Genomic DNA, 11,062 nt, shown 5'->3' with positions numbered 1-11,062 from the left:
GCCGAACACGAATAGCTCTTTGTTCGCTCGTGTTCGGCTCGTTTTAACTCGAAATAAAAAAATTTATATAATTTTTTATATAACAATATATTACATATATTATTTATATAATAATATATTATATATATTTATGTCTAAGTTTAAATCATAACACCTCATGTGACAATGTGGTTAGTGTCTTATTTTGTATAAATTTAATTCAGGTTTGAATCCCACACTTTCATCTATTTTTCTCAATTTTAGTTTAACGAGTCAATTTCGAGCCAAACACGAGCCCAACACAAACACGAATATTTAAATCGAGCCGAACACGAACACACTGTTCACGAGACGGTTCAGTCGATTTCGAACACGAGCTATTTCGAACGAGCCGAACACGAGTCAAGTCTGAGCTCGCTCAAGCTCGGCTCATTTACAGCCCTACTTAGTAGACTAGATGTATCGATTTTTAATTTGTTGCACATAGATTAATGTTTGTTATATTAATAATTTAATTTGAGTGAACAATTATAAGAGTCACATAATTGTTCCTTGTTGCTTGCTATATATTTTTGTTATGAAAAATACTAAATATGAAGCTTGTATATTAGATAACCTAATTAGAAGATATTTAAATTCAATTTTTTCCTATTTAAGTATATTCCTAATCTGTAGGTAGAGGAGTGTCTATAAGTATGTAAAATATGATTTCAATTAAGCAAAAAGAAAAAAGAAAGTTTTACTCAAATGGCTAGCTTCGTTTGTTCGACATCGTTCCTCGCAAGCGAATGCGGCCTTGATGGCATACCATGCAAAACTACGATGCTTCCTAATCAGCAACATACCGAAGATAGAAAGCTTTTTAAAGATCCTGAATGCTCTAAGAAGATAGTAGAAAAATTAAACTACCTCATTGTAACTAGTCTTGATTAGGGGTATCAAGCTCATTGTTCGAGAACAGCTCTTGCTCGAGTCTTTTGTTAAACACGGACAAATTTTTGAAGCTCGAACTATAAACGACTTGAAAATGAACAACTCCTTGTTCGATGGTGTTCAACTTGTTTTAGCTCGAAATAAAGAAATTATATATATATGGTAGTCAATGTGGTTTGTTACAAATGTAAGTTACTCTTGCTCCACTAGATATTGATCATGATCGTGTTCAACTCATTTTAATAACTGATGTGGTCCATGTGTTTGTGTCATCTATTGCACAAAATTAGTGCAAATTCAAATATAACACATATCTATTTTTTTTTGTAATTAATTTTAATGAGCTAATTTCGAGCCGAACAAGAATAAGAATATGTAAATAGTCAACCACGAACAAGAATATGTAAATCAATCTGAAAACAAACACCATTCACAAGTGATTTTGAAGAAGCCAAACATGAGGTAAGCTTGAACTTGCTCAAGCTCAGCTCGTTTATAGACTTGGTTTTGATCAATTAGCACTATAAGTCAGTTTATGTCTTCTCCCACACCATCAATGGTCAGCTTTGGAACAAATATTATGCTACCTCAAGGGAGCTCCTGGACAAGGTATTTTAAATCAGGATCATGAGCATAGAAATATTAAATTTCTCTGATGCAGAATAGACAAGCTCCAAGATTGATCGAAGTATCCACAACTAGATATTATGTCTTTATTAGTGGTCATTTGGTCTCATGGAAGAGTAAGAAATATAATGTATGTCATGATACAATGTTCAATATGAGTATCGAACAATGACACAAGCTTCGAGTGAATTGATAGTGGTCTTCCAATTCCTGAACTAGATGGATTTTAGGATAACTACTCTAACAAAGTTTGTAGTGTAATAACCAAATTGCAATTCATATTGCTTCTAACAGTCTTCAATGAACGAACAAAGCACATTGAGATAAATTGTCATCTTGCTCGTGAAAAGATTCAACAAAAATTGATTTCTACAGCTCATGTAATGATCGGGAAACAACTATGAGACATCTTCACATAGACTCTTAATGGAGGAAGAGTAACTTACATTTGTAACAAGTCGGGCATGATCAATATCTATACTCCAGCTTAAAGAAGAGTGTTATGGAAAATATTAAATATGACGTTTGTATATTAAATAACCTAATTAGAGGAGATTTAGGGCGTGTTTGGCGTGGGTGGCATAAAAGGCACGGTGCGATGGGAAATCATGTCATGCCTACATTTTGGGAAAAGCTAATTAAACGCGGGTCGCGGGTTTGACCCTGCAACCTGCATTTATTTGCTATAATTTTCGTTTTACCCCACAGCTCTCGTGCTCTAGTATCCCGCTCTCGTGTGCTCCTTTCTCCTCTGTGTGGCTACGATGGCTAGGGTTGGCTTCAGTGGTTGTTGTAGCGACTAGACCTTTCTTCTCCATTTCCCATTTTCTATGTCGCTTCGGTGGATAGGGTTAGCCTTTCTTCTGCGGCTCCCCTCTCTGGCTTTGGTGGCTAGTGTTGGTTCCAAACTGTCTTTAGTTTCGAAAAGTTTTAATGTTTCAACGAGAGAGAGCACGAAGCCCGATATGAGCATTTAGAAGCAAGCCATTTGCTGGGTCCAATGAGGGGTCTAACCCCAACCCACATGAGGTAGGATCTAGTAGTTGAACCAAACGTCCAAAGTTGAGAAAATGAAAAAAGAAGATGCTATTTCATCAGAATTCAAATCTCCCAATCGGTGGCTTCATGCACCAGTGAGCCTAGTGGGTCACATGCAACTTCTAATAAGCAGATTATAAGAATTCTGAAAGATCCTCCATAAATTGATGAGAACATGCCATTTTTACTCGTTCTCCATGAAGTTATTGGAAGACCCGACCAGAAGAGAGTTTTCATATCAATGAAAGTCGTAAGATTAATTACTGACGATATTACTACGACAACTGGGATGAGTGAATTTCGTATTATTTGATTGATTAATTTATATTGTTTGGAGTCCAATTTTTCTATTTTTTTTAATTTGGACATCTTCAAATCATTTCTTAAAGTATGGTGTTCTTTATATGCTAATGTTCATGTTCATGTTCAATGCATTTAAATCTAATTCAGTTTTTTTTTTTTTTTTTATGTGATAGCTGAACAAACAATGAATATCACAGATAGAGTGACACAATAGAAAATTTACAACTGCATCATGTTTATTGTACGAATGTTATGACTCATATATATCTTCTTGCATGACTTCTACATACATAGGCGACAAGTGGGTTGGGAAGTTGCTTTTGGGTCAACTGACAAATTTTAGCAATATGTTTCGAATGACACAGGTTGATTTCACTGATTTGTTGGAGCGATTGATGGTACACATGTGGGTACACGTGTTCCCAACAGTGTAAGACTGCATACATTAGATGATGTGAATCACCAACACAGAATATGATGATTATGTCATTTCAATGTGTGAATTCACATTTGTAATGGTCAAATGGAATGTTAATGCACAACAACCGTATTTTCAACTTTACTATGAGAACTTCAATGAATATTTTATATTTGTTTTTTTTATGATGAAAGTATTTATTGCACTTATAATATGTTTTCATTTTATTTCTTGGAAGCTTGTTAATTGCTTTTCGAAATTTCTTTATTTTTCTTTTGAATAAAATCATGATATGATTCTACGGTGATATTTATATATGTTAGCTACATAGACAATGAATAACATTGATAGAGAAAGATACAGAAGAAGAATTGCAACTGCATTTTGTCTGAGCTATGAGAAGTAATAACTCATATATTGTTTGATCTCCATGCATGACATCAACATACAAAGGCAGTAAGTGTGATGGAGAATTGTTTGTATGGCACCTAACAAGATTTAACAATATATTCCGTATGATACAGTTCGTACTCATCGATCTTTTAGAAAAACTATATCGACATCATGAACTTCATGGTTCCGTCAGGATGACTTCCAGAGAGCTGTTAGCTATAACTCTTTACATTTTATCACAGAATGAATAAATCAGAGGAGTCATATCATGAGACATTAAACATATTTTTCACAAATCATTTTAAAAAACATCCATGATAAGGACTATCACTTTTCTTCCCCAATCCTTGGATATTAATTTTATTACTTTTTATTGTACATGTCCAAATCGTCTAAGTTTAGTTTTATTTATCTTATCTTTAGAGGTGTCAATTCGAGTTGGTAGGCGGGTTTGGGTCTGACCAAAAAATGACCCGATCAGAATCGGGTCAAACCGAACCCTATCCGAATAATAAACGGGTTGAATTATTTGACCCGAACCCGACTCGAAAAATATTTGAGTCAACCCAAACTCAAATTTATCTAGTCGATTTGCGTCATATTGACATGTCGAGTTGATTTTTGACACCTAGGGATTTCAATTTGGGTTGGTGGGTTGGGTTCGGGTTCTACCAGAAAATGACCTGGCCCAAACCTGGTCAACCCAAACTTGCCCGAATAATAAATGGGTCAAATTCTCTGACCTGAACCAGGCTCAAAAATATATTTGGGTCAACCCGAGCTCAAATTTTTCGAGTCGAGTTTAAGTTGTGATGGCGTGTCGGATCAATTTTTAACACCCCTACTTATCTACAATAGATGTTACTCTCGCCATTCCTCTAAAATAATCATTCTTCAATTTATCCTCCCAAATTTTTTCCCACATCAACCTTAACATTATTGTTTTCGCAATGGCCAAATTAGCTCTTAATGACTTGAATCCTTACATCATCATCTACCTAATTATAATTATATAAAATTTACCTTAAAGTCTCAATAATACCCTCTTATTATGCAAATTGACATGCTACCCAATTGTGTCGCCTTTCGTCCCTAAAATGAAGGTTTGAAATTCGAATTATTCATGGTGACTACGATTTTGGAGTGACTAATGAAGAATATAGTCATTTTAGATTTTGTTTTAGCTTATGATTTTGTAATTACTAATATTTTATTCAAGAAAAGATAGGAGAATATTATTACTTATAATAATGAATCTAATAAAACACAAATTGATTATTTTCTTTTGAGAAGAAGAGATCGTAGAAATTGAAATTTGTAAGGTCATTTCAAGTGAAGATTTAAGTACCCAACATCGATTATTAGTTCTAGATTTTAAAATAAAGAGTTGTAAAATAAAGAATACTATGACTCATCACCTTAGAATTAGATGAGGGAACCTAAAATACCCAAATAAAATTATGTTTGAGTAAAATTCAAGAATTCAAAATATGAGATGTTCAAGAAGAAGCAAATGCTATGTGGGATAAAGTAACAAACACTATTAAACAAGTGACAAAAACTATAATTAGAGAATCAAAAGAAAAAATTTATATAAATAAAATTAGTTTTGGTGGAATAATAATGAGCATGAAAAGATAAAATATAATAAGTTATATTGTAAAAATTGGTTAAAAATGTAAAAGCTTAGAGAACTAAGAAAAATATCAAACGACCCGTAAGGAGTTTAAGAGAACAATCTGTGACGCTAAAAATTTTGTTTTAAGTGGACTTTATAATAGATTAGATACTACACTGGGTGAAAAATACATGTATAAAGTAGCCAAACAAAGAGAAAAAAAAAGTAAAAATGTAACTCAAGTAAAGTGTATTAAAGATGAAAATCATAAATTGCTTTTCTTAGAAGATATTCAACATGTGGGTGAGTTATTTTGATAAATTTTTTAATGAAGTTTCTGAAAATACGATTGATTTTAGTGATCTTACTATCGTTAATAATAAAAAACGTTTCAATTTCACAGTCGCATTACTAAAAAAAAGCCGATGAAGCTTTACAGAAAACCAATGCTGGAAAGTCTACAAGACATGATGATATCCCAATTGAAGTGTGAAAATATTTAGGAGTTTTGGGAGTTTCTTGGCTTACTAAACTCTTTAAAATTAATTTAAAAACTAAAAAAATGTCTGAGGAGTGGATGAAGAGTATTTTGATCCCCATTTTTAAGAATAAAGGGGATGCACAAGAGTGTGCAAATTATAGAGGAATTAAGTTGATGTGTCATATTTTAAAATTATGGGAGAGAGTAATTGAACATAGTTTAAGACGTATTATAAAGATTTCTCATAATCAATTTGGATTTATGTCAGACAGGTCTACTATGGAAACTATACATTTATTGAGAGGTTTGATGTAGAAGTTTAGAGATAATAAGGAGGATCTAAATTTGATTTTTATTGATTTAGAAAAAGCTTACGATAAGGTTCCAAGAGATATCCTTTGGAGAGTTCCTGAAGCGGAAGGTGTTGATATGACTTATATTCAAGTCATAAGACATGTATACTAGAGTTGTTACTTTTGTTCAAACTGAAGGAGGATTGACCAAATATTTTTCTATTTCTGTTGGATTACATCAGGGATGGGCTTTAAGCCCATATCTTTTTGCTTTAGTTTTTAGTTATGGCTTTAGTTATGTATGGTCTTACTGGACATTTACAAGTGGATGTACCATGGTGTATGTTTTTTGCTGATGATATTATTCTAGTGGCTAAGACGAGAGAAAAAGCCTAGGGAAAACTTGAATTATGGAGGTCTACATTGGAGTCTAATAGCCTTCATTTGAGTAAAACTAAAACTAAATACATGGAATGTAAATACATGGAATGTAACTAAATACATGGAATGTAATTTTAGTAGGAGTAGCTCAATTGACAGAAGTGTAACTTTGGGTGATCAAATTATTAAAAGGTGTGAAAGATTTAGATATCTTGGGTCTGTTGTTCAAAGCGATGATGATATAGATGGGGATGTTAATAGTAGAATTCAAGTTGGTTGGTTGAAGTGGAGGAATGCTTCAGGCCTTTTGTGTGATAGAAAAGTATCGCTTGGACTGAAAGGAAAATTTTATAAGATGGCGGTGAGACCTGCAATGCTCTATGGCGCTGAATGTTGGCCTTTAAAAAATAAGCTTAATACTAAGTTAAGTGTTGTCGAGATAAGAATGATTAGGTGGATGAGTGGTTTTACACTTAGAGACAAAATGCGAAATGAATATATCCATGATATGGTTGGTGTAGCTCCAGTGACCGACAAAATTAGAAAGAGTCGTTTTAGATGGTTTAGTCACATTAAACGTCGACCATCTGATGATCCAATTAGGAGAGTATATGTTTTAGATTCTGTTTTAGATTCGACATATGTTTTAGATTCGACTTATGTTAAGAAAGACAGAGGTAGACCTAGGAAGACTTGGGCTTATTGGATAAAAAATGATCTTAATTTATTAGAACAAAATGAAAATATGACACTAAATAGGACGCAATAGAGAAAAAGGATTCATGTAGCTGACCCCACGTAGTGGGATTAAGACTTTGTTGTTGTTGTTGTTGTTGTGGTCATCATTTTCAACAAAGATCTTATTATATTCACTTCTAATGCATCTATCATGATTAAAGTCTGTAGATCTCTAATATCTTGTATCAGCTATTTTTTTTTAATACTTACTGAGTACCAATTTTTTCTCTTTTTATACTTCCTAAGTACCAAGTTAATAACATAAATCATCAAAAGTTCATTGTTCTGATGTGACTTCTAACTTTCTTAAAAATCATTATTAACATCAACAATATTTAATAATTATTGTCATTTAAAAGCATATTTTTCTTTTCATAAATATTATTTTATATTTTTTACCCAATCACCAAATCTCCTTTAGGCATACGATCTATTCTAAGATTTTCCTCAAATTTTTAGGACATACTCTCACAGAACTACCCACTTTATCTAACATCGATCGAGTTTGGCTCAGTTACAAAATTTCAATACACTCTTAGCAAAATTTCTTAAAAGATTAATAATTTTGCACATTTCAAACTCAACCACCTTATCCTTTAAGAAAATATCCTTTAGATAACAATCTTCACACACCTAATATGTACATCCACAACTAATGCTATACAATGTGCAATCAAAGTAACTCCTAGAATCTTTCCATCAAAATAAATTATAAAATTTATTATTTAGTAATGCTTTTGGTTTTCTAAGCTTTTAAAACAATTGGCATAGGCATTCAGATATTTGCAGCAGCCGTTCTTGAAAGGCACAATATTGAACTTGCATCTATCTCGTAGCTTCATGACCAAGGCAGCACACCAATAGAGCAATTTGCACATCTCTATGAGATTGACTGTTGAACAATCACAATACCAAATAGCATATCATAATAGCAACGACACATTATTATATGAAGCCTTAGTAGAATGATTAATTGATATAACACAAGTAACATAGGGTCCAATTATCAGAGAAACAAAAAAACTAGGCTACTTAAAGGGAGCATGATAAACATTTAATTAAATTAGAAACTTTTTTTTTATTGCACTTGTATTTTCAATTTATAAAACTTATTTGTATGCTTTGGTTTCATGAAATTTTGTGGAGAAATGTTAAAACACTTTATTCCATATGAGTAAATCTTTACATTTGTATAATAATAAACTTATAAGGGATATAAATAATTATAAATTTATATAATTAATTACAACAAATCAAGCTCATTGGATAGGCCAAAGAGAAGAAATCTCTCTAATTAATTCAAAATAGAGCCCCCCTCTCCCTTTCTTTTTAATTTCTTATTTTATGTATTAGTATTTGTAAAATGATTATTTATTTGTTGTAAGAATGATATTTTGAATTGTGGAGAGAAATTTCCTCATCTTTCAATAGGCCCAGAAATCTGTATTTAAATAAATAATTACATAAATTTATGTAATTAGTTATTTTCCATATAATTTTATAATTATCTCCGCATAAATTTAATGATTTACTCTTGTGGGATAAAATCTTTAAATTTTATCCACAAAGATTTTATCCACAAACTTTCATAAATTAAAACACATATAAAGTCTTACAAATTAAAAATAAAATTTCAATAAAAAATTAAACTCCTAATTTAATCAAATATTCTTTATCTAACTCCTTGTCACTTAACACTATGTTGCATGTTTTGCATCAAATAGAGTTATAGACATGATTTTGTAAGATTTCGTAATAAAGGCCAATGATGTTAGGACGTCTATGAAAACATTCTCAATTAAATTCCATTTGGAATCATGATCAGTATAGCCAAACTCAAATTTATCCAAGGTGCGAACATGATCTCTAAGTACCAAATTGATCAATAGCATAAAAGCCTGCAGATAATGAGAGTAAATGATTTTCACAGCATCTCAAATTTCTTAAAGTGGAGACAGTTTATTCACTACATTCATTACTGTATACTTTACAAGCACTGGAAATGAAGAAATCAATAATTTCATTCTTAATATGACTGAATTCATGATTTTGCAGGCATTTTATGCAAAATGAGAGGATAAACTATTCACACATCTCCAAAACAGTAGAAGACAAAAAAAAAAGCCAACTTTTTTATATCCATTGGAAAAAATAAAACATGGGAATATTTAGTAAAGGTTTGCTACGTGAAAATAAGGATCTGCAATCAGAACCCTCTGTCAAACAACATAAAGGTAAAAAATCAGCACCTAAACATCAACAGCCAAAAGAAAAAATCTTCGTTTAGCAATTTATACCATCACTGCTCTTCGTTTCAGCTATCAGAAATCAAGCAACCTCCCGTCACTGCTAAGATTGATTAAAAACAAGCAAGAATTCCATCACAAGAACATGAAGATTAAATGACAGAGAGATAATCTCAAGTATCTAGAAATTTCTAAATACTACTAAGTTCATAAACAATGATTTACAACTTCAAAATAAAAAGCAGAACTCATGCATCTAGATGCCGCAACTATTCCCAACAGCAGAAACAATTTAAGCCCTAACAAACTCTATAATTAATAAGAAAGTTAACTAAACCACAAAAAAAAAGCTCAAGCAGAACAGAAAGATTAATTAACCAGTTCAAAAGACTAAAGCAGCTAATCAAGAACTCAACCAAAAAAAAAAAGGCTAACAATTCCCTCCCACCGTCATGTTCTAAACGCAAATAGTGTAAACTTTTTTTCCCCCTTTCTGTAAGAAAAACTAATTACTTCTGCAAATCAGTGAGCCCGCTATTTCACCAAGAGTCTTTCCATAAGAAAGAGAAGGAAATCCAAATTCAGCAAAAGACAGAGAGCCATAAATGCAACTCAAAAGCGTTAACCTCACAAGATCGGAAGCCACACTCTCACAGCTTTTCCATGAGACATTAATTTCAGTTCAGTAAAGACAACCCTCAGCTAGATCCGATAACTATCATCCCCAGAAAACCACAATGTCCCACAGCACTTCACTAGAAAGAATCAACAAAAACCTAATACAAGAAGAAGAAGAAGAAGAATACCAGAAATTCTGCGTGCGAAGTCTCCGCACTGTCGCCCCCGCTCACGCTTTATATATAGTCCTCTGCTAAGGCGGAGTTTATCTCCTCCATTATTTAATACTTACAGTCCCTACATCATGACATTAATGAGTTTTTTTGAGAAATAATATTATTTTATTCTACCTTTTGCTTTTATTTATTTTTTAGTAGATGTTATTTTTAAAAATTGAAATTCTTTTTTTTTTAATGTTTAGCTATACAAATATAAAAACAATGGTGTCATTTAATGAATTAAATGTGCAAAAACACTAAAAATGCAAATTTTAAGACAATGAAATTTATTTTTAAAAATAAGTATCAACTTATCAATAACTCTTATGTTTTACAAATATAGCAACTTACATATTTACATTTTTGAAATTTTGGGGTGATAAATTTATGCACGAGAAGGCGTATTTGACTTCTACAAAATTTAAAATTGGTGATAACATTGTTTCTAATATGGTTGTGTTGAATATAAAAATGTTCAGGCGGCACGCCTAATGAATATAGTACCAAGGGGAGGCAGAGAGAGAACAAGGATAGCAAAAGCACATTATAGAACATGAAACTTGTGTAACATTTATTCATGAAATAGATCCATATTTATAGGAATGAGGGGATCTATAATTATACATTTATTCATGAAGAGAGCTTAAATCAACAAGTTCTCAGACGTTGCATCAAAACTCTCACTTAACAGAAAAGACTGAATTTTAAAAGAATAACCCTACGGAGATTTCAAGAGTAGTTTCAATGGTATTGAGACCCCCTTCACATTGGTGTTGAG

At 32.1% G+C, this 11,062-nt stretch overlaps 1 protein-coding gene across 4 annotated transcripts in view; it reads right to left on the bottom strand.

Annotated features, from left to right (window-relative positions):
- Nucleotides 1-10,312, bottom strand: part of LOC110022608 — an 18,930-nt gene extending 8,618 nt beyond the window's left edge. Inside the window, exons 1-2 of one of the 4 annotated variants that reach the window (XM_020721647.1) lie at nucleotides 10,255-10,295; nucleotides 9,500-9,551 (exon numbers count right to left, since the gene is read on the bottom strand). In XM_020721647.1, the coding sequence (XP_020577306.1) occupies nucleotides 9,500-9,502 (3 nt within the window). In that variant the 5' untranslated portion in view covers nucleotides 9,503-9,551; nucleotides 10,255-10,295. Of the gene's footprint in view, nucleotides 1-9,499; nucleotides 9,552-10,254 lie in introns of all 4 variants that reach the window. The other 3 variants (XM_020721650.1, XM_020721648.1, XM_020721649.1) reach the window with 3 other exon arrangements.
- Nucleotides 10,313-11,062: the final 750 nt, after the last annotated feature.

Source organism: Phalaenopsis equestris, unplaced genomic scaffold (genome assembly GCF_001263595.1).
Source record: "Phalaenopsis equestris unplaced genomic scaffold, ASM126359v1 Scaffold000198, whole genome shotgun sequence".
Classification (NCBI taxonomy): domain Eukaryota; kingdom Viridiplantae; phylum Streptophyta; class Magnoliopsida; order Asparagales; family Orchidaceae; genus Phalaenopsis; species Phalaenopsis equestris.
The sequence above is the reverse complement of the archived record's forward strand: the minus strand, read 5'-3'. Positions and strand labels throughout refer to the sequence as shown.